Source organism: Otolemur garnettii, unplaced genomic scaffold, assembly GCF_000181295.1.
Source record: "Otolemur garnettii isolate 467f Iridium unplaced genomic scaffold, OtoGar3 scaffold00171, whole genome shotgun sequence".
Taxonomy (NCBI): Eukaryota; Metazoa; Chordata; class Mammalia; order Primates; family Galagidae; genus Otolemur; species Otolemur garnettii.
In genome coordinates, this window is record NW_003852566.1 from 315,887 (window position 1) to 341,315 (window position 25,429).

The 25,429-nt window shown below is 39.6% G+C and overlaps 1 protein-coding gene and 1 non-coding gene across 2 annotated transcripts in view; one reads left to right on the forward strand and one right to left on the reverse strand.

Moving 5' to 3' along the window:
• LOC100959595 (butyrophilin-like protein 8) overlaps positions 1-23,919 on the forward strand; it is a 44,224-nt gene extending 20,305 nt beyond the window's left edge. The window contains 4 exon segments of the mRNA XM_003803950.1: positions 20,729-20,863; positions 22,388-22,414; positions 22,730-22,756; positions 23,393-23,919. Coding sequence (XP_003803998.1) covers positions 20,729-20,863; positions 22,388-22,414; positions 22,730-22,756; positions 23,393-23,919 — 716 coding nt within the window.
• On the reverse strand, positions 5,663-5,796 carry LOC111728584. Its single transcript, XR_002775836.1, has one exon. It is a non-coding gene; the product is annotated as a small nucleolar RNA SNORA64/SNORA10 family (small nucleolar RNA).
• Positions 23,920-25,429: the final 1,510 nt, after the last annotated feature.

A 25,429-nucleotide genomic window follows, 5' to 3' on the forward strand; every position in this document is an offset into this window, starting at 1 on the left:
AGAGACTATTCTAGGTAAAAAAACAAAGCCAGAGGCATTACTCTACCAGACTTCTGGTTATATTGCAAGCCCACAGTGGTCAAAACAGCATGGTATTAGCACAAAAATAGAGACATAGATATAAGGAACAGAATAGAAAACCAAGAGATGAAACCAGTCCTGACTTGCCATCTGATCTTTGATAAACCAGATTAAAGCATACAGTTAGGGAAAGAATCCCTATTCATCAAATGGTGTTGGGAGAACTGGATAATAACATGCAAAAGACTGAAACAGGACCTTCACCTTTCACTACCTCCAAAAATTAACTCAGGATGGATAGAAGATTTAAGTCTAACACATGAAATGATAAAAATCTTAGAAGAAAGTGTGGGGGGAAACTCTTGATGATGTCAGACTGGGGAAATATTTTTATGACAAAGACTTCAGCAGTAATTGCAACAACAAAAATAAACAAATGGGACTTAAGCTGAAAAGCTTCTGCATAGGACACAAGTAAAGCAAAAAGACAACCCTCAGAATGGGAAAAGACATTTGCATGGTATGAATCTGACAAAAGGTTGCTAACTAGAATCTACAGAGAACTCAAATTAATCAACAAAAAAGGAGCAAATAAGCCTGTATACCACTGGGCAAGAGATATGAACAGAAACTTTCTCAAGGAATACAGATGAATGGCTAACGAACATTTGAAAAAATGTTCATTGTTCCTGATTAACAGAGAAATGTGAATCAAAACCACACAGAGATATCATGTAACCCCAGTGAGAATAGCTTACGTCACAAAGTATCGAAGCTGCAGATGTTGATGTGGATGTGCACAGAAGGGAACACTTTTACACTGTTGGCAGAACTGCAAACTAAACCTTCTTGGTCAAAATAGTCCTCCCATTTGATCCTGCAATCTCATTGCTAAGATCCAGAAGAAAAAAAAATCATTTTATCCTAAGGATATTACACTAGATTATTTATTACAGCTCAATTTACAATCATCAAAATGTACAAACACCCTAAATGCCCATCAACCCAAGAATGGATTAATAAGCTATAGTATATGTATATCGTGGAATACTTTGCTGATTAAGAGAAATGATACAAAAGACCAGAGGCGATTTAACACGTGCACACATTCCAAAGAAATTTACTCATATCACTCTCCACCTTCTTCCTACTTCATCCTCACAATACTAGCCTATCACAAACCAAGACTACATACATAACCAAATCTAGAAGTACCTCTCGTTCCCCCACTAACAAAACCTATATAAACCCCTACCTATTACAATAAACAGCTTCAGCTCAGTCCCTTTCCCAATGTGTCTGTCTTGTCTTATTTGTCTTCCCCTTTCATACGCCGACTCCCCAACACGCTGCTGCCCGCCGGCGGGCGGGCGGCATTACATCTTTCATATTAACCCAAATGGAGTTGAAACACATTCTTCTCAGTAAAGTACCACAAGGATGTAGAAGCAAGTATCCAAAGTACTCAATACTAATATGAAGCCAGTAGATGATCTAAATACATGCCTACATAAGAGAAAAACTCAAAAATTCAAGGCAGGAGGCAGAGGGAGGGGAGATAGGAGGGGAATGGATGTGCTCCCACTTAATGGGCACAATGTTAGGTGGCACATCTGTTAGGAGTGGGACACAGTTATAAGATGGACTCTACCTAACAAATGCAAACATTGTAACCTGATTCTTCGTACCCTCAATTAATCTGAAACAATAAAAAAGAAGTCAGCAGCAAAAGAAGAAAATAAAAGGTTTTTTTTCCACAACCCCCCACATTCATTTTTTGTTCTTTTTTTAAATTTTGTTTTGAGGAAAGAGAGGTTTTAAGGCATAGAGATTTGAGCAATTTGTATAATTCCACAAAGGGAGTTACAAGCATAGCTGAGGATCAACTTTCTGGAATCTTCTCTCCACATCATAAGTTCCCTCTGTTCCTTCAGAATACTCACCTGTGCTTCAGGGCTTGCTACTATTTCTATTTCTCAGTTGCCAAAAATCACCTGATTGTATTACCTTCCACTCAGAAGACTGTACAATGTTTCTAGATTCCTCTGAGTAATTTTCTGGGGATGAAAATGGGTGTTACATTTCAGTCGAGGAACCCTAAATTTTACCATCTGCAAAAACTCCCAGGTGTCTGTATCTGATTATTTTAAATCACATCAGAACCTTCTTTAGGACTTCCTACACCCTGAACCCACTTTGGTTTTTAGAATGTAGATTTAGTCCTCTGCCTACAAAGTATGATGGGTTTTGCATTCCCCTCCTCAGCATTTAGTCTGTACTTTAACAAAAAAAAAAAAAAAAAGAAGAAGAAGAAGAAGAAGAAACCACACATGAGGAAGAACCAAAAAAAGAACACTGGCAACTCCCAGCCAATCCCATGTACCTTGTGCTGGGGATTGGAGGGCTGAGCCACTAAATCTTCCCAGTGGGCCATGGGCCATTGTGAGCATGCTAAGTGGCTGCTGGAGCTGCTGCAGGCTGTGGGCACTGGCAAGGCACACTGCAGTCAGCGGCAGATCTGACTGGGTCTCTTTACAACCTGGACATCTTCATCTGTCTCAACTGCTCCTGCATCCACCACAATTTCTCTGACATCAACAAAGTTAAATCTGTGAGTCTTAATTTCTGGGACCACAGTAGTGTAGAGTTTATGACACATAATGGGAACCTCCATGTAAAAGTCAAGTTTGAAGCCAGAATTCCAGCTTTCCACTTAAATTCCCCAGGCCAATGACTGCCTGGTGTTAAAGGAACTTAGATTTGAGAGAAGTATGAGAGATAGGAATTTATGGCTGATGGGAAAACCATCTCAGGTTTTCCCCAGGTTAAAACCCCAGGTAACCAAGAAGGATTCCTACGGAAGTGGGGGAGGGATAACAACAGTTCCTGAGAAGGAGTTTTGTCCTTCGGGCACAAGAAAGCCTCCTCAAGTACTATAGGAGGGAAGAGGAGAAATATTCCAAAGTCATCATCAACATCAAGGATGGAATGTCCCAAGAGAGAAGACAGGGCATCCCTATGGGCTGTAGATCATGCACAAGAGAGAGGGACACCAGTAACCTGTTCCTGTACCATGGAAATGGGAAGGAGATAATGGACTGGTTCAACGCCTCTGTGCAGCCCACCTGCAATACTTAAAAATAGCCTTTCCTGAAATCCCAGCTGGTGCTTCTCATGACCAGGACCTAACTACCTCAAACAAGTTTCATAAAAAAGATTGACCCAAAGCCTGAAAAAAGAGGAAAGCACCTCTTCCAACCCAAGGTAGCATTGGAGGCAGCAAGGTAAAGATGGCAGAGCGGAGAGAACCTTTTAATAAAAGGTGGTTTGCCCTAGATTCCCAGAGGCAGAGGATGCTCTATTACAAGAACCCACTGGAAGCTTTTGAGCAGGGCCAGGTTTTTCTTGGGAGCAATGAGCAGGATAAAGTATATGAAGACCTCCCCAAAGGCATCTGGGGATAACTGGAAAGCTGACCTCACCATTGACACCCCAGAGCAAAGACTTGTCCTCACCTGCCCCAACAAGAAGAGCAGCACAAATGTCTGGAGAGTTTGCAAGATGTCCTGTGTCATCCCTTAACACCCCTCAACTTCGTCACTGCATTAGCAGAGAGTGGCCACAGTGACAGGTCACCCATTGCTAAGGAAATGGTTGGCCACTGAGTGCTTGGAGCTCCTGGTAGGAAAAAGTCCCCTCCTCAGCCCTGGTTGCCCAGCTTTAGTGCCCCACAGTCATCAACCATCCCTGCAGTGAACTCTGCCAAGACTGAACTGTGGCTTCATCTGCCAGCTCCTTGGGCCTTCCCCATTGTGCAGCCCTAGGGATATGGGGATCTGAGACATCATCAATGAACACAAACACCTTCCTCCTCATATATGTCCAGGCTTGAAATATCCTTAAGACTCAGAACTCCAGAAGTGTGGTACGCATGCAATATAAACATTAAAAAAAATAAACAATGACAAGACCCAGAGCTTTCTTACATTTGAAATGAAGGCATTGTAATGAAAAGGAATCTATAGTATCATGCAAGTGGCATCTTGCCCACCCGCCAAAAAAGGTTTAATCTTAATCTAACCATGAAGAAACAATCAGACAAAACCACATTCTGCTAAATGACTAGACTGGACTCTTTTAAAATGTCAATATCAGCCAGGCACAGTGGCTCACACCTGTAATTCTAGCAATCTGGGGTACCAAGGTGTATGGATTTCCTGAGCTCAGGATCAAGACCAGCCTGAGCAAGAGTGAGACCCCCATCTCTACTAAAAATAGAAAAACTAGCTGGATGTGGTAGTGCATGCCATAGTCCCAGCTACTCGGGAGGCTGAGGCAAGAGGTTGAGCCCAAGAGTTTGAGTTGGGCTCATTGCACTCTACCCAGAGCACAGAGTGAGTCTCTCTTAAAAAAAAAAAAAAAGTCAATATCAAGGAAGCTAAATTAGTCTGGGAACTGTTTGAGATTAGAGGAGATTAAACATCACAACTGAATACAGTTCATGATTCTGGATTGGATCCTGGAGCCTTTTCTTTTTCTTTTTCTTTTTTTGCAGTTTTTTTGGCCAGGGTTGGGTTAGAACTCGCCACCTCCGGCATATAGGGCCGGCACCCTACTCCTTTGAGCCACAGGCACTGCCTTGGGCCCTTTTCTTTAAAAGAATAGTTTATAAAGGACATAGTTGAGATAATTGGGGAAATTTGAATATGGATGTGTATTAGTTAATAGACTGTAATAACTGTTAAAATTATGACAATTATGCTGCATTTGTATAGGAGAATGTTCTTATTCTTAGGAGTTACATGCTAAGGTGTTTAGGGATAAAATGTAATAACGTCTACAGTTTATTCTTAAATCGTTCAGCAAAAAATAAGTTCATGTGTAGGTATAGAGTATATATGTATATGTGTGTACATATATGTGTATAGATAGAGTACGACACTGTGCAAAATGTTAGCAACTGATGAATCTAGGTGAGGCATAGATGAGTGTTTATTGTCCTTGTCATGCAAATTTTGTTTTCATTTTATTTTTTTAATAGACTTAACTTGCTTTATTATTCTTGTATAAAAATTCTATGTTGGAGCCTGAGTTCTCTGCACAGAGACTCTGGTGTGGGTCTTGACAAGATGGTGAGAGAATTTCTGATAAGGAGCCTTGGTGAACACTGTCTCTTTACAGAGGTCAGGAGTGGGATATCTATAGGTCTTGGAAATGGCATCAAAAGTGGCCTTGGTGAAGTTGACCAGAGTTGCAGTACAACCCCTGGCTGAGGTGTCACAGTTATCAATGTCAGTCATCATTAGCAGCTTCTCAGGCACAGGCACTAAGACAATGCAATTTCTCTAGAAACAGGGATAAGATATAGCATCACAGAGCCACAGTGGCCTGTCACCTTGCAAGGAACAGTGTGGGGCTTGCTGATCTTTCTCCCTCAGTAGCCTCTCCACACTGAGACAATAGAGAGCTTGGTCAGGATGATGGCTCCTTGGATGTGCTATTTCCTTGCAGTGGCTATTTCCTTGCAGTACTTAACACCTAGATGACATGGCCATTGTCATCTCCAATGGCAACAAACACCTGCAAAGAGACTATGAGGTGGCTGGGAAGCTTCTAATGCTATTAATACCCACTGAGAAGACCCTGTTGGACCCCTCAAGGAAAGAGAGGCCACTGTATGGCCAACCTGACATCTTGAGGAAATCTTTTCTCTCTCCCCACATTACAAAAGTCACATGAGTGAAGACAAGTGTAACCATGCAGAGCTGGGGAAGCCATGAAAATTTTATATAGATTTGGGGAGTTTTTAAACTAATAAGTTGGGGGAAATAAACACCAACTTTTCCCTTTAAAAAGAAGAAGAAGAAGAACCCTTGCAACATGATGAATCAGAGCAGATTAACTTCCCCAAAGGATCACAATGTAGACATCACAGAGGATCCCTACTATAAAGACATTATGGAAATGACAGAAATGGAATTTAAATTATAGATTATAAAAATGATGGAGAGAATTAGAGGAAAAGTAGAAGACCACTAAAAATAACCCCCAAAATGAAGAAAGAAGAGAAGAACCAAGAAATGAATGAAAGAATGAAGAAAGAAAAAAAGAACCAAGAAGTGAATGAAGGATGTGATGAAATTAGAAAGGATATAATGGAGCTTAAAGAATTGAAAGAGTCATTCAGAAAGTTTCAAAATACAAGAGAAAGTTTCAAAACAGATTAAGCCATGGAGAAGAAGAAATCTCAGAGGTTGAAGAAAAAGCTCTCAAGCTAATTCAGGCATTTAAAAAACAGGAAAGCAGAGAGTAAATGCAGAGCAATCACTTAGAGAATTATGCAATTATACAAAGCATACAAATATAAGAATTGTAGATATCCCTGATGGAGAATAGAGACCCAAAGGCAAAGTATCTCCACTGGAGTATATATCATAACTGAAATTTCCCAAACATCACCAAAGATTCAGAAACAACTTCTTGTGGATATGGAAACTTGGGTCAATCCAGTTCAAACAGAGAATCTCTTAGACACATTGTACTTAACCTGGTAAAAGTCAAAATGAAAGAGAAAATTCTGCAAGCAGACAGGTGCAAGCAGCAGCTGACCTATAGTGGCAAATCCATCTGACTATGAGTAACCACTGACTTCTCAGATGAAACTTTATATGCCAGAAGAGAGCAAGCCTCCACCTTTAATCTTCTCAAACAAAACAACAACTGTCAGCTCACAATTCTTATCCTGCAAAACTAAATTTCATATATGGTGGAGAAATCAAATCTCTTACTGACAAGCAAACATTCAGGAAATTTTCCACTACTCAGACCAGTACTATATACAGATCAACACATTGGACCACCAGCAAAGTAAAGACAACCAGAATCTAAATGTCAAAGACTAGCTTCTACAATGGCCAAACAATAAAACAAGCAAAAAGACCACCATTCAACAAGACAAACAGAAACTCACCCTAGTTATCAATTCTCTCAATAAATGTGAGTAGTTTAAATTCCACACTGAAGAGTTTTAGGCTGGCTGATGGAATAAAAAAGTCTAAGCCATTATATTTTGTCTTCAGTAAACACATTTAACCACCATGGATAAAACAAGACTGAGGATGAAGGGCTGGAAAACAATCTTTCAAACAAATGGAAATCAAAATAAGGTAGAAGTCACAATTCAATTTTTTAATACAATAGGCTATAAAGAGAACAAAAGTAAAGAAAGACAAAGATGGACACTGTTTACTGGTCAAGGGAAAGATACAATAAGGAGACATTTTGATCCTAAATATTTAGGCACCCAACATTAATGTTCCCAGATTTATAAAATGAACCCTACTTGCTCTGAACAATTTGATGACTTATAGCACCATATTAGCCTGGGACTTCAAGACCCCACTGACAGAACTGGACAGATCCTCTAAGCAGAAACTAAATAAATAAAGGACTTAAACATAATTCCAGAACAATGGGCTTAACAGACATATACAGAACATTTCACTGCAATATTATTCAACATTCTTATTATCAGTGAATGGATTATTCTCAAAAATGTATCATATTCTAGTAAACAAACCAAACCTAAATAAATTTAAAAAATAGCAATTATACCTTAAATCTCAATTGCAACAGAAATACCCTTATCCATACAAAGTCATGGAAACTAAACAACTTTATGCGGAAAGATATCTGGGACTACCAAGAGATAAAGAAGGAAATCATTAGATTCCTTGAACCAAACAGTGAAGCCACAAGTTATCAAAACCTATGGGATACAGCAAAAGCAGTCCTAAGAGGGAAAATTATCGCATTGATTGTCAACATCCAGGAAATGGAGCACAGATCCTCAATCTAATGAACCATCCCAGAAACTGGGAAAGGGAGGGCAATCCAATCCCAAATTCAGTAGAGGAAAAGAAATAACCAAAGTTAAATCAGAACTAAATGAATTGGAGAACAAAAACTATTTAGAAGATTAATGAAAAGAAAAACAGGTTCTTTGAAAAGAGAAACAAAATTTATATACCCTTGGCCAGATTAAGGAGAAACAGAAAAGTAAGATTGCCAATAAGATCAATCAGAAATAAAAAAGGAGAATTAACAAAAATCATCTGTGAATACTACAAAAAACTCTATACCCAGAAATTTGAAAATATAGAGAAAATGGACAGAACTCTTGAACAGACCAAAATTAAACACAAACATGCAACAACTATAAAAAGACTTCCAACCAAAAATTCTTGGACGAGATGGTTTCATATGAGAATACTACCAACCCCCCCCCATCCCTCTCCCCTTCCCTCCTTCATCCTGGGCTATAGGTGTGATTCATCTTTCATAAGAAAGTGGTTTGATACAGAGATGATAAATGGTGGGACCACACCTATGAAGCATATTGCAAGAGTGTGGATCAAGTCTATCAAGCATAGAACACAAATGTCTTAACACAGTGATTAAGTAAATGAGGTGAAAGCTATGTTGATTAGTTGGATGTAAGCATTCCAATTTGTACAAAAAATCAACACATTGAATCCCACAAAGGCATAAATGTATTCGTGATCTATCCATATATGACCTAATAAAAGGGAAAAAAAGAATACTACCAAACCTTTAAAGAAGAGCTCATACCTATACTTCAGACCCTTTTCCAAAACAACAAGAAGAAAGGAACTCTTCCTAACTCCTCTGATGCAAAAATCATTCTCATATGAAACTAGAAAGGACAGAACAAAAAAGAAAACTATCAACCAACATCATTAATGAATATTTATGCAAAAATATTCAATAAAACCTTAGCAAACAAAATTCAGCTATACATCAAAAAAAATTCATCATTATCAGATAGACTTCATCCCAGAGATGAAAGGCTGGTTCAAGATACACAAATCCATAAATGTAATTCACCACATACACACAAGTAAAAGCAAAAACCTTATAATCCTATCAATAGACTCAGAAAAATAATTCAACAAAATTCAACATCTTTTCCATAAGAACACTTGAGAAAATTTTCACAGAGGGGACATTTTTAAAAATTGATTGAGGCCATTTACAACAAACTCACAGCCAATATCATATTGAATAGAGAAAAAAAAAAAAGCATTTATGATTAGAACTGGAGCCAGACAAGGATGTCCACTACCACCACTATTACCCAACATAATGCTAGAAGTTCTAGCCAATGCAATCAGACCAAATGAAGGCTATCAAGGGTATCCAATTTGGGACAGAGAAGGTCAAATTATCACTCTTTGATGATGATATGATCTTAAATTTGGTAAATCCCAAGGACTCAAATGCAAGAATTCTGAAAGTTGGGTGACACCTGTGGCTCAAAGGAGTAGGGTGCTGGCCCCATATACCAGAGGTGGTGGGTTCAATCCCAGCCCTGGCCAAAAAACTGTGAAAAAAAAAAAAAAAGAATTCTGAAAGTGATCAGAAAATACAGCAACATCTCAGAATATAAATTCAATGTTCACAAACAAGTAGCCCTCATATATGCCAACAAGAGTTAAGCTGAGATACAAGGATACAGTACCCTTTACAGTAGCAACAAAGAAAATAAAATACCTTGGAATATACTTAATGGAGGATATGCAGAATCTTTACAGAGAGACTTATGAAACACTTTTTGCCCTACTACCATACCCCATTTGATCCCTTGGATATGTCAAACTGTTTTGTTTTTTCATGCTACCAGAATTTTTTTTGCTGGTTTTGTCTCACCTGAATCTTTTTCTCTCAGCTCAAAGATATTAGGTTTGTGGGGAACCTGATGTCCTTTGCTGGGAAGTTTCCTGCTTAGTTTAGAAGAAGGGTAGATTCCCTAGGGGACACTTTTGTGTTCTTCTCTGGAATGTTGACTCAGAATGGGAGGGATGGGTGCACTGAGAGCCTGTAGTGCAGCTTTTCTGTTTTTGTCCCATTACCCCATGATTGTCACATTTCAAACTGCCGCTGGATGATCTTTGTGCAGGATGGTGGTTGTTTCCCAGACTATTGTTGGAAGTCTGAGTTGGGGGGCTGAGTGATACTTTCTCCAGGAGGTTTGTATTTCCTGTTTGCAGTTAATTGCTCTGCCCATGGCCACCCCATTGAAGTGACAGTTGGGATTGGGTGAGCCTATGTAGGTAGTGATCCTGGGAGACTGGGCTGAACCAGGTCCAGATGTAATGATGGCTTGTATTTATCATACAGAAATCAATAAAAGTGACTCACCACATAAACAGAAGCAAAAACAAAGAAAATCCAGCACCATTTCATGATAAAAAAAAAAAAACCTCTACAAACTAGGTGTTGGAGGAATATATCTCAAAATTATAAAAGCCATGTATGACAAACCCATGGCTAACATCATACTGAATGGGGAAAAGTTGACAGAATTCTCCCTAAAAACTAGAACAAGACAAGGATGATCACTGTCACCACTCTATTTGACACACAGTGGTCTGACAATTAAGTTCACAAACTCACCACCATGTGCTGACATAGGCAATACTGTACAAACCATAAGGCTTCATAACCTTAGTATAGCAGGATCTCGCAGCTCTGTTTGTGTCAACATATGGCAGTGTCCTGCTGAATAATGAGTGGTGTTCATTATTGTTGTGTGTTTTTGTGTGCTACCACAAAAATGTCAGAGCTTGAACACAGCAAAGAACAAATTTCTTGTTAAACTTGCAAGAGTGAATGTGAAATCAAGGACATTTTAGTCCAAGTTCATAGGAATAATGCCATGAAGAAAATAGCCATGTATAAATGGATTAATTGTTTTTCTGACGTGAGAGAAAGCATCACTGATCAAGAGAGGTCAAGGTGACCAATAACAAGCAGAACTTATGAAAACATTGCAAAAATTCGTTAAATCATGTGTCAAAACTGCTGCCTGACTGTGAGAAGCATAGTAGACCAAGTAAACATTGACAGTTAAACAGGAAAGATTTAACTAAAAATTAAACTAAAATTTAATTAAAAATCTTAGCATGAAAATGGTGTGTGCAAAAATGGTCCTGAAATGTAAGCATTCCAATTTGTACAAATAATTAACAAATTGAATCCCATAATGGCATAAATTTACTCATGATCTATGTACAAATGACATAATAAAAATAAATAAATAAAAATAGTCCTGAAGGAACTCATCTATGAATAAAGGGAAAGGAGAGTCAAAGTTTGCAAAGGCCTTTGGGAGAGGCAAAATGATGTTTGGGGCCATGTTAGCACTGATGATGAAATATGGGTATACCAATGCACCCCTGAATGAAAATATCACAGTGTACAATGGAAGTCAGCCAGTTCTCCATGACCAAAAATGTTCAGTCAGTCTGAATTAAAATGATGTTGCTAACCATTTTTGAGATCTGAATTTGTACCAAATGGACAAACAGTTAACCAAGTTTACTATTTGGAAGTACTGAAAAAGCTGTGTGAAAAAGTTACATGAAAACAAGAGGAACTTTTCACCAACAACTCTTAGCTCTGCCATCATGACAATGCACTAGCTCACACAGCACTGTATGTGAGGGAATTTTTAGCCAGTAAACAACCATATTGGAAGTCATTGGCCCCCAGTGACTTTTTTCTTTACCCAAAGATAAAGAAAATATTAAAATGAAGATATTTATGATGACATTCAGGATAAAAGGGCAATACAATAACAGTTTTGATGGCCATTCCAGAAAGAGTTCTAAAATTGCTTTGCAGGTGACGAAAGAGGCAGCCAAAATTTGCTAACAATATGACCTTTTATCTAGAAAACTCAAAAAACTCCTCAATTTGGTAAATAAATTCAACAAATTGTTGGGTTTAAAAATCCGTAGTGCTTCTATATACCAATAGCAGTCAAGCTGAAAGTCAAATCAAAGGCTCAATACCATTCACAATAACTACAACGAAAATAAAATAATTAGGAATATACTTACTCAAGCAGGTGAAAGATCTGTGTAAGGAGAACTATAAATGCTGATGAAAGGAATTTAAAAACTGCTCAACATCACTTAACACAGTGATCCCGCAACATCATCAGGGAATGTGAATTAAAACCACAAAGAGATATCATCTTAGCTCTGTCAGAATGGCTATGATTAAAAAGTCAAAAACAATAGATGTTGGTGTGGATGTAGAGAGAAAGGAACACTTATACACTGTTGGTAGGACTGCAAATTAGTACAACCTCTATAGAAAAGAGTATGGAAACTCCTCAGAAAACTAAATGTAGACTTACCATTCAACCTAACAATCCTACTACTGGGTATCTACCCAAAGGAAATGAAGTCATTTTATCAAAAGGACATGTTCAATCAAATGTTTATGCAGAACAATTCACAATTGCAAAGACGTAGAATCAACCCAAGTATCCATCAATTCATGAGTGGATTAATAAATGTGGCATAAGTATACCAGGGAGTACTACTCAGCCATAAAAAGAATAAATTAATGTCTTTTGTTGCAATTTAGATAAAATGGGAGACCATTATCCTAAGTGAAATATCTCAGGAATGGTAAAACAGACACCACATGTACTCTCTAATTTGAGACTAACCAACAGGCACACATGATCACAGAGAAAAGTAAAAGCCATTGGAAATTAAGAAGGTGGAAGGAGCTTGGGGGAAGAGGGAAGGATTAAAAATCAACCTGACAGTTATAATGAACATTATTAAAGTGATGGGCACACTAATAGCCCTGACTTAAGCACTATTAAAAATATCCATGTATCCTTTTAATATTTTGAAAAAAATAGCATTTCTATGTACCAAGATCAAGCAGAGAACCAAATCAACAACTCAATCTCATTTACAATAGCTGTGAAAAAGAAAACCCTAAGAATAAATTTAACAAAGGCAGTGAAAGATCTCCTTAAGGAAAACTACAAATGAGTGATGAAAGAAATTTTGAGTAACACCAAAAAATATAAAAACATCCCATGCTCATAAATTGGAAGAATCAATATTGTTAAAATGATTATCCTGCCTATAGCAATCTACAGAGTCAATGTGATTCCTATCAAAACATCAGTGTCATTTTTATTCCTAATCTTAGCCAAAAGGCTGAAAAGCAATCATCAATGTCATTTTCCATAGAATTAGATATAACTGTTCTAAAATTAACATTGAACCCCCCCCAAAGTGCCTAAGGAGCCAAAGCAATACTGAGCAAAAAGAACAAATTTTGATGCATCACATTATCCACTCAAGTTATATCACAAGGCTGCAGTAATCAAAACAGCATGGTATAAAAGTAGACACATAAGTCAATAGCATAGAATAGAGAACTCAGAAATAAAACCATATATCTACAACCAAATTATCTTTGACAAAACAGACAAAAATATACAGTGCAGAAAGGGTGCCCTGTTCAATAAATTGTGCTGAGAAAAAGTAGATAGCCACATGCAGAAGAATGAAATGGAATCTCTACCATACACAAAAATTAACTCAAGTAGGATTAAAGCCTTATATGTAAGACCTGACATTGTAAAAATTATAGAAGACAAGGAAGAGGCAAGATAGCTGACTGAAACCAGCTTTCAGCAGAGGCTCCTGTCCAGAGGGAGAAATAATAACCAACTCAATAAAACAGAAGATTGGGAGCTAAGCTGAGAGAGAGGACTGATAGGTTCACATCACCCCCGCCAAAACAAGCTGGGACTCCAAGGAAACAAATTTCAGGTCAAAACCCAACCCAAAGAGGATGAGGATTCTTCCTTTCCCCCACCATGAGAGCAGCTTTAGGTGAGTAGTGAACAGAGGAACTTTGTTTCACCAAAGGGGAGAATGACTGAGGGCTGGGACTCCCTCCACAGAGAGATATCACAGCAAGCCCAGGCAGTCTCTTGCCTGGGACAAAAGTTGATCTAATATTCTCCCTACCTTCCTGAACTCCCAATCCACCCTTCCCATCTCCTAGTGGTCTAGAAGAATACCCCCTGCAGAATCTGGAGTGTCTGGTAGATTTTTGCTAGGACAGGGCATCTCATGGGCTGTGGATCAGTTGTGCTGAAACTATAACTTTAATAGAGAAGGGGAGTCACAGGGGAGAGAGACTTGCCCTGTGCTGGAAAGAGCATAGTATGGAACCCAAGCCACTGACCACCAGGGACAACAGTGGTCTGGGGGGGCATCCCACCCACTTCAGCTATTGGCAGGGCACTGCCCATCAGCTCCCCAGCTCCCTCGACCCATGGCCAGCCACCTGCTGATGGCTCTGCCCTCTGGCTCCCCACCCAGCTCCTGTGACCCACAGACGGTGGTCAGTGGCTCTACCCTCCGGCTACCTGCCTGGCTCCTGCAACCTGCACCCATGGCTGCTGACTAGTGGCTCCTGGAGCTGGCAGTTGGTGGTTCCTCCAGCTCCCAGCCCAGCTTCAGTGACCTGCCTCCAACAGCCTATGGCTAAGCCCTCTGCTCCCTGCCTGGCACTTGCGACCTATGTGCTAGTGGCATTGCCCTCCAACTCCCCTCCCAGCTCCTGTGACCTGTGCACAGCAGTACCCCCAACTGTAGCACCACCCCCAACAGTGGCAATGCAGCTTCTGATAGTGGTGGCGGCCCCACTGTCCCTGCCACTGCAGTGAAATTTGGGAGAGACGCCTTCCCAAATCTGTGGAACATGGAGGGAACCTGACCTGACTTGTAGGGGTTCCAGAGGTCGAGTGTGGCCAAGTTAGAGGTTTGGTCTCTGGGGGAGAGAACCACACTCCCCCACGGTAACCCCCTTCTGGGTACAGGCACAGGTGGAATACTTCCCAGTTTCCAACAATCACCAGAGGGAATCAGGCCTGAATTCCTCCCACCTGCAGGTCTCACAGTGAGATGGCCCAGTTAGGGAGGCATTATCTCCTCTTTGACTTAGGTGCAAATACCTGGTGTACTTGAGTATTAGAGAGAGCTGGGCTTCAGCCCTATGGGGTAATCAGTGACTGGGGGTGACAGTGATGCAAAGTGGGAAAAGAGGCACCAGCCCCCTTGGAAAAATTATTTTGCTGGGTGGGCTTTTATGACTCCATGGATCACTGGAGTGAGTCACACTAGAACTGCCAGTGGATCCCTGCTGTCCAGTTGCTAGAGACCTTTGATCTCTCCCACTTGATCTGTGTTTGTGCTGTCCAGACAATTGGTTTGGAACTCTTGATCCGGGCTGATCACTCGTGTACTCTCCAAGGTTATCCTCTGGTTGTGTTGTAGAGGGAGGGTCTGATTCTCCTCTCCCAGTTATTGCCAGTGGGGGGCAGGGTGTCTTAATTGCTTGTATTCCTCCACAGTTGAGATTTTGACCCAAAGTCACTGATCCACTAGGATTGGTCAGAGTCTAGCTAAATACAAGACAGACCCACCTAGCTCCATCATACCAAGTGGGACCCCAGAGTCTCAGGTTGTAGTACTGAATGGGACCTTGGTAAAGCCATAGGGAAAAAGCTGCAGTCACCAGTCCCAGCACTCTGGTAAATGGCTGGTTAACTACATCTCCAGGAACCTTCAGTTTAATTCCACCTTACCAGCCTCTTTAAACAAATGGTGAAAAATAACTACGGGGCAGAATCGGCATAAAAACTGGGGCAACATGAACAACCAGAGTAGATCAACTCCCCCAAGGTATGGCAAAGGAGACGCAACAGAGGATCCCATTCATAAACAAATGGCTAAGATGTCAGAATTTGAATTCAGAATTTGGATAGCAAATAAGATTAACAGAATGGAAGTAAAATTGGAATTAGAAGTTCAAGGAGCAATTCAAAAGTTGTCTCAAGAATTCAAGGAATTCAAAGATAAAATCACCAAAGATTTTGACAAATTGAGGCAAGAATTTGCATCCCTCAAAGACCTGAGAAATACAGTGGATCCCTCAGTAATAGGATGGAGCAAGCAGAAGAAAAGATCTTGGACACTGAAGACAAAGCTTTTGAATGCCCCCAAATGCTCAAAGACAAAGAGAAATGGAGAGCAAAGACAGATCATTCCTTAAGGGAATTGTGGGACCACCCAAAAAAGCAAATATTCACTTTATTGGAAGTCCTGAAGGTGATAAGATTATTCTGAAAGGCACAGATGCTCTACTCCAAGAGATTTTATAGGAAAACTTTCCAAACATGGCAAGAGATTCTGAAATTCAGATAGCAGACAGTTTCAGAACCCCAGCATGACTCAATCCAAATAAAACATCCCCCTAGACATTGTAATTAACTTCACCAAAGTCAATACAAAAGAGAAAATTCTGCAAGCAGACAGACATAAGAAAATCATAACCTACAAGGGGAAGAACATCAGAATGACTGCACATCTGTCTCCTGAATTTTTTCAAGCCAGAATAAGATGGTCATTGACCATCAATCTCCTAAAACAAAACACTTTTCAGCCCAGGATACTGTATCTGGCTAAACTGAGTTTCATTTATGATGGAGAAGTCAAATACTTTAATGACATTCACATGTTGAAGACATTTGCCATAACTAAGCCAGCTCTTCAAGATATTCTCAGACCCATTCTCCATAATGACCACCACAATAATCTACCACCAAAGTAAGCTCACTCAGAAATTATTGATCAAAACCCAACTTCCAAAAGGAAGGATTAAAAACATCCACTGGTCTTCTGAAAAACTTGACACCCCAAATACCACAAGGCTTATCAATACTCTCAATTAATGTGATTGGCTTAAATTGTCTGCTAAAGAGGCACAAATTGGCTGACTTGATACAAAAACTCAAGCCAGATATCTGCTGCATACAAGAATTTCATCTTATCTTAAAAGATAAATATAGACTCAGGATGAAGGGATGGACATCTATAATCAAGGCAAATGGAAAACAAAAGAAAGCAGGGGTTGCAATTTTATTTGTAGATACATTAGGCTTTAAACCAGTAAAAGTAAGGAAATACAATGATGGTAACTTCATATTTACCATTTATGTTGAGGGAAACACTCAACATAATGAGATATCAAATTAACATTTATGCACCCAACCAAAATGATCCTCAATTTATAAGCAAGACCCTAACAGACGTGAACATTTGATATCTTCCAGCACCATAATAGTTGGAGAATTTAACACCCCTTTGGCAGTGTTGGATAGATCCTCCAAGAAGAAACTAAGCAAAGAAATTTTGGACTTAAACTTTACCATAAAACAATTGAAATTAATAGACATCTACAGAACATTTCATCCTAACAAAATTAAATACACATTCTTCTCATCAGCCCATGGAACACCCTCCAAAATTGATCATATCTTAGGTCACAAGTCTAACCTCAGCAAATTTAGAAGAAGAGAAATTATTCTGTGTATTTTCTCAGATCATTGTGCAATAAAAGTTGAACATACCAATAACAGGAATCAGCATACTCATACAAAGATATGGAAACTAAATAACTTTACACTGAAAGATAGCTGGGTCAAAGATGAGATTAAAAAGGAAGTTACCAAGTTTTTAGAACAGAATGATAATGAAGACATGAATTATCAGAACCTCTGCAATACTGCAAAGCCAGTCCTAAGAGGGAAATTTATAGCATTGCAAGCCTTCCTCAAGGGAACAGAAAGAGAGGAAGTCAACAACTTAATGGGACATCTCAAGCAACTGGAAAAGGAAGAACACACCAAACCCAAACCCAGCAGAAGAAAAGAAAATAACCAAAATCAGAGCTGAATTAAATGAAATCAAAAACAAAAGGATTATACAACAGATCAATAAATCAAAAAGTTGGGGTTTTTTTTTTTGAAAAAAAGCCTCAAGCTGTCCCCCTGGGTAGAGTGCCATGGCATCAAAGCTCACAGCAACCTCCAACTCCTGGGCTCAAGTGAGTCTCCTGCCTCTGCCTCCCAAGTAGCTGGGACCACAGGTGCTCGCTACAACACCTGGTTATTTTTTGGTTGCAGCCATCATTGTTGTTTGGCAGGCCTGGGCTGGATTCGAACACGCCACCTTAGGTGTATGTGGCTGGCGCCTTAGCCACTTGAGCCACAGGTGCCAAGCCAAAAAGTTGGTTTTTTGAACAGGTCAATAAAATAGATAAACTTTTGGCTAATCTAACCAGGAATAAAAGAGTAAAGTCTCTAATTTCATCAATCAGCAATGGTAAAGACAAAATAACAACAGACTCCTCAGAAATTAAAAAAATCCTTAATGAATATTACAAGAAACTCTATTCTCAGAAATACAAAAATCTGAAGGAAATACACCAATACTTGGAAGCACACCACCTTCCTAAATTTACCAGAAAAGAATTAGAAATGTGGAATGATCTATATCAAGTACTAAAATAGCATCAACTATATGAAATGTCCAAAAAACAGAAGAGTATGGGACCAGATGGCTTCACATCAGAATTCTACCAACCCTTTCAAGAGGAACTAGTACCTTTTCCAAAGCATAGAAAAAGAAGGAATACTTCCCAACACATTCTATGAAGCAAATATCACTCTGATCCCCAAACCAGGAAAAGACCCAATAAGAAAAGAAAATTATAGACCAATATCTTTAATGAATATAGATGCAAAAATATTCAATAAGATCCTAGAAAACAGAATCCAGCATCACATCAAACAAATTATACACCATGTCCAAGTTGGTTTTATCCCAGGGTCTCAAGGATGGTTCAATATACGTGAATCTATAAATACAATACATCACATAAACAAATTAAAAAACAAAGACTATATGATTCTCTCAATTGATGCAGAAAAAGCTTTTGATAATATCCAGCATCCTTTTATGATCAGAACACTTTAAAAAATAGGTATAGAAGGGATATTTTCTAAACTGATAGAGGCCATCTATAGCAAACCCATAGCCAATATCATATTGAATGGAGTTTAATTGAAATCATTTCCACTCAGATCAGAAACCAAGCAAGGTTTCCCTTTGTCTCCACTGCTTTTTAACATTGTAATGGAAGTCTTAGCCATCACAATCAGGCAAGGCAATCAAGAATCAAGGTTATATAAATAGGATCAGAGGAAATCAAACTTTCGCTCTTCACAGATGCTATGATTTTATACCTGGAAAACCCTAGGGACTCAACTTCAAAACCCGGGCTGGCAGGTTCAAACCCAGCCTGGGCCTGCTAAACAACAATGACAACTATAACAAAAAAAAAAAAAAAAAGCAGGGCAATGCGGCAGGCACCTGTAATCCCACCCACTTAGGAGGCTGAGGCGAGAGAATTGCTTGAACCCAAGAGTTTGAGGTTACTGTAAGCTGTGATGCCATGGCACTCTACCAAGGGCAACATAATGAGACTCTGTCTCAAAAATAAATAAATAAATAAATAAAAATAAAGTAGACAAAAGACATGAATAGTCATTTTTCAAAAGAACAAATTCAAATGGCCAATGCACATATGAAAAATTTCCCACATCACTAATCATCATAGAAATGCAAATGAAAACCACAGTGAGATACCACTTTACTCATATCAGAATGGTCATTATTAAAATGTCAAAAGCAATATCTCTTGGCAAGCAAAACCACAAGGAAATGCAATCTTACTCCAGTTAGAAGTACCATTACAAAAAACTAAAGAATTAATTGAGGTGGTGAAAAGGAAACACAAACTCTTGGTGGTGATGTAAATCAGCACAGCCTCTTTGGAGATCAGTATGGAGAATTCTCAAATAAATAAAAGTATATCTGCCATTCAATCCCACAGTCCCACTACTGAGTATCTACTCAGAGGCAAAGAAATAATTATATGAAAAAAACCTATGCACTTATATGTTTATTGCAGCACAATTCACAATTACAAAGACATGAAATCAGCCTGAGTGTCTATCATTGAGGAGTGGGTAAAGTAAATGTGGTACACAAAAATGCACAATGAACACACACACACACACACCATGGAGTACCACTCAGCAATAATAAAGTATGAAATAATGTCTTGCAAAATCTTGGGTAGAACTGGAGGCCATTATCCTAAGTAAAGTAGTTCAGGAACAGAAAAATAAATGCCACGTGTTCTCACTTGTACGTAAAAGCTGAACTGTGGCTACACAAAGACACATAGAGTGGTATAGTGGACCTTGCAGACTTACAAGCGGGGGAGGGGAAGGAATAAAAAGTCACCTATGGAGTGTAGCATACACCGCTTGGGTGATGGGTATACCAAAAGTCAGTCAGACTTTACTACTGTGTAGTAAATACATGTAATAGAGAATTAACTTGTAATCCCCAAATCTATTAAAATAAAAAATAAAAACTGATACTCTCAGTTTAGTATACATCAAGACTTATTCCATGGCTGTGATGATTGAGCCAGTCAAAATTATGGGCACAGAGATAGACAAGAGGACCAATGGCACATAACAGAGAGCTGGGACAAATATTCAAACCTAAACAGAAATGTTATATAGATAAATGTGACATTGTACATAACAGTGAATAAATAAAAGCCCATTCAATAAATTATGCTGTCACAGTTGTTATCCATTTAAAAGAAAATTAAATAGAATTTTATTTTATATACAAAAAGAAAACCCAGATGAATTAAGACATTCAGAAATGGAAAGTTTTGAACCTAAAACAGAAATTATATAAAAATATCCTTTTCATCTTGAGGTACAAGGGGATTTTGAAATGAGAATTGAGTTGCTATATTTATTTTTTTATTAACTCATAAAGAGGTAGGTCATGTATACATTAATGCATTTATTAAGTTGTTTCAACTGTTTAGCAAGCATCAAGGGGTCTTTGGAACTGTTTTTCAGAGATGTTTTTCCAGCGTTCACCCTGGCTCCTGGCTTTTATCTCACTGACACCGCTCTGCATTGGTATATCTGTTGGCATCATTGGGATGAAGATTTTATTCTCCAAATCCCAGGGTAAGTGAGAGAGAGACATGGGTGATGCATGGTCCAGTGGACTAATGATCAGGGATTCTCCCATCTCCTGGATCTTTTCTTATAGCCCTGGGTTCCAGGGCCCCATCACCTTGGCCACAGAGACCACAGTCCTCATCCCTCAAAATGGTTGTCTGAAATGACTCCCTTAGGGAATTCCAGCATTTTCAGGCCCATCCTACATTACAGAGGGGCCATATTTAAGGTAAGAATGATTTTTGGAACCTATGGAGCTAATATAAATTTCCAAGAAGTATATCAAGACTTTGCTTAAAAAGTTTCACTGTAGTTGAAAAGACTACATATAGGAGGAAATAGAAGTGAAGAAATAGGGTGACACCTGTGGCTCAGTAGGTAGGTCAGCAGCCCCATATACAGGTGGCAGGTTCAAACCCAGCCCCAGCCAAATTGCAACAAAAAAATAGCCGGGCATTGTGGCAGGCACCTGTAGTCCCAGCTGAGGCTGAGGCAAGAGAATCAGCTAAGTCCAAGAACTGGAGGTTGCTGTGAGCTGTGATGCCACAGCATTCTATGGAGGGCAACAAAGTAAGACTCTATCTCTAAGAAAAAAAAAAAAAGGAAAAAAAGAAAGAAAAAAAAGTGAAGAGTAATATTCAGCCCAAATATGGAGTCTTTATTCCAAGAATCAATTTTCTTCTCCTTGGAAGCAATACTCCTCCTTGAAGATGCATGCCTTAATCAATCTCACCTTCTCTACCTAGCTACCTTCTTCCTGATAACCTCCAACCTAACCTACACAGGGTCCTGGAACTCTGTTCCTTCAGTATGAATGATCCTGAACTCGTTTTACCTGACAGAGATACTCAGTATAGGAGCTAGGGGTAAGGCACAAAAGCAGAGAGAAGCCTAGGAGAGCCCCTGGCCTTCATACTCACAGCTTGTCCCACCTAGCAAGACACCTGGGTTGTATTTGTATCTTAGACCCTCATGTGTTAACACTAACACTCTGTTTCTGTTTCAGGGAAAATCCAGAAAAAACTGGGTAAGTGTCTTTATCATGTTCCGAGCCTTCCACACACAATTCTCCTGGTTCCCCTCATGCTCCATGTTTGGATCATTTATTCCGTATTCTGTCTCCAGACTGAACAGGAAACATGCACAGTCTAATAAGAGCAACTGGTTCCCTTTCCATTACATTAACTAACTAAGGAATCAGTCCTCAGACATCTGGGAACCTTGACGTGGGCAAACCCTCTAAAATTATCTACAAATTTTGCCTAGTGATACATTTTGTGGAGAGAGAAGCTGTCAATTTTGTGAGCTCTTTGAAGGTGTGTGGATTAGATAGATGGTGAAGAACCTGTGTGCTGTCTCCCTCAGCTTCCCCTGGCCTGATCATTTGAGTCTTTATCCAAGCCTGTATCATCACTGAATATTCTGTTTTTTTTGTTTCAGAGGGACTCCAGGAAACACTGGGTGAGAGTACTATCACATGCAGACCTTTTTTCCACATTCTCCCCTGGGGCCTTTGTTCTGTTATTTGAGCTTCTGTGTTCTTGTTTTCAGAATGGAGAAAGAAGCATAGACAGGCAGGTGAGAGAAGCCATTCTTCCTCTTTTCTTGCTTTCTTTTCTTTTATGTTGTATGTGGGCAAGCTTGTGATGGGCTGCCGAGCTGTGGGGACCCTGAAACTGTTAGCAAATACTGGGTGAAGTACAATTTGTATAGAAGCCGTATAGCCAAAAATAAATGAATGAATGAATGAATGAATAAAAGAAGGCTTATAGCACTCATCAGATTTCTGGTGGCTCCTTGACCCCATAAAAGCAACCGTATTTCCTCTCTCCCGCTCTCTGCCTCTTGCTCTCCATGTCAGCACTGATGTCTGTTCTGTCTGCTTTTTTTCAGATTTGAAAGAGGTCCGGAAATATGCAGGTACCAGTGGCTAAGATGCAGACAGAGGGAAATAGCCCTGGGGTGTGTAGGAAACGGAGTTGACCAATGATAGACACAGGGCTGCTGAGTGATACTGAGGTTCATATGAGCTGGAGATGATGATGATCTGGGATGCTCTGATGCACCCAGGGTGCAGGTTCCTTCAGACACACTTCTTATCCAAGATCTAGGAGGAAAAGCATCAATCAGGGTGGCAGTCACATATAAACTCTAGATGTTGAGGGCATTTGTGATTGCACAAGGGGCTGAGTTGATGGGGAAGTTAAGTAAAGTTGGGCAAGAACTGCGGAGGGGAGGAAGCAGAAAAGCAAGATCACTCAAGGTCTCACTAAGTTAAATAATGGGCTTAATGGAGGGACTGTGGTAGCATTAGAATAATATACATGAGTTTATAATTTTATGGCTGGAATTATCCAGCTGGCTAGCTGATGAGGCCCCAGCTTGCACTAGAGGTAAGTATCTCAAGGGGCAGCGTCCAATGGAGACTGTCCCCGGGACCTCACTTAGTCTCAACCTGAATCACTATAGAGTCAGAAAAGGTGACCCCCAGGCCCCATTCAGGTCTCACTCTTTCACAGTAACTTATATTCTTTGTCCTTTCTGCAATGTGACCAGTGGAGGTGACTCTGGACCCAGACACGGCTCACCCTCAGCTCCACGTTGCTGATCTGAAAACTGTTTGCTATACGAATGTTCCCCAGGAGGTGCCCCACTCAGAGAAGAGATTTACAAGAATGTGTGTGGTGGCTTCTCAGGGTTTTCAGGCAGGGAAACATTACTGGGAGGTAGGTGTGAGACACAATAAAAGGTGGCACTTGGGAGTGTGCCGGGATGATGTGGACAGAACTAGAAACAATGTGATTTTGTCTCCTGACAATGGGTACTGGGTCCTTGGACTGGAGATGGATTGGCATTTTACACTCAATCCCCATAGAATCAATCTTTCTCTAAGAAATACCCTTTTACAAGTGGGGGTCTTCCTGGACTATGAGGGTGGGACTATCTCTTTTTTCAATATAAATGACCAGTCCCCCATTTATACCATGACACATCGGTTTGAAGGCTTATTGAGACCCTACATCCAACATGAGGCCTATGAAGATGAAAATGTGACTCCCATAGTCATCTGTCCAGTGCCATAACCTTCTGTGTAGAAAACTGGGCACCATCCCTGCAGGTGACCATGCCCCTCATCTGCAGGAGTGCTGCCCAGAGGGAATCATGGCTCACAATCTCATTTAAGCTTCTGAGATTTCTCTTCCAGCCCCCGAGCGCAACACAGCCAGCAGTGATGAGCTACAGATGAGAGGAGACTAACCTATTCATGCATGGGGAGGGAGGAAAGAAGAAGGTAGAACTGGATTTAGTTTGTGAAAACTTTATTCATCTAAGAAATCTTGGGCTTGGTCCCTGTAGCTCAGCATCTAGGGTGCCAGCCACATACACTGCAGCTGGTGCATTCGAATCCAGCCCAGGCTTGCCAAACAACGACAACTACAACCAAAAAATAGCCAGGCATTGTGGTGGGCGCCTGTAGTCCCAGCAACTTGGGAGGCTGAGGTAAGAGAATCACTTAAGCCCAAGAGTTTGAGGTTGCTGTGAGTTGTGACATCACAGCATTCTACCCAGGGCAACAACTTGAGACTCTGTCTCAAAAAAAAAAAAAAAAATCCTAGATAAGTCACAACCTCTTAGGTCCCTTACTTGAGGAGCCTTATTCCTCTTATTTCTCTGAAAGAAATCTCAGTAGCTTAAATGGGATTGTGGGTCATGATTCCCTCTGGGCAGCATTCCTCATCAGGGACAGTGATTTCCACCTCAGGAGTCATAGTTCAAAGAGAAAATAAATGTGAATAAGGCTTGCATTTTGTCAAAGGTATAGTATTTGCTAATGATGTATTCGTAAATTACACTTTTCCTCAGTAAAATTTCTGTTTATTTATTTTATGTTAGTTAATTTTCTGTACTTCAAATAACCCATGGAATGTATATTGAGCACCTACTCTCTGCCAGGCTCAAAGAATTAAAGAAGAGAGAGCACCTCCTTATGGTGTAAGAAATGTATTACCCTGATAACAAAACTAGCCAAAACCATTATAAGAATAGAAAACTACAGATTAACAACTTTCATGAACATAAATACAAAATTTCTAAATTAAATTTTACCAAATCACATTTTACAATATATTCGAGGATAGAACATCACTATCAAGAGTGGTTTAACCTAGTGATGCAGGGTTGGTTTAATAACCAAACATTAACCAGTATAATTTACCACAAACTGGATGATACAGAGGACATTTTGAATTAAGGTTATTATATTGAAGGAAAAGCTACTGTCTCAAAATGTTATACACTGCATGTTTTATTTACAAAATATTCTCAATATAGAGTGAAGGGGAATAGATAAATGATTGCCAGAAGTTAGGGCAGAGGAGTGTGGATGTCCTTAGAAAGGAGCAGCATGAGGGAGACCTGTATGGTGATGGAACAGAATCAAGACAGCAGTTATATGAATCTACACATGTAACAAATTACACAGAATGACACATACATGTTCACACACATATGCATGTGTGTAGAAACTGGTGAAATGTGATGTAGTCTAGTTGAAAGCATTATTCCAATTTCAATTCCCTGATTTCACTAATG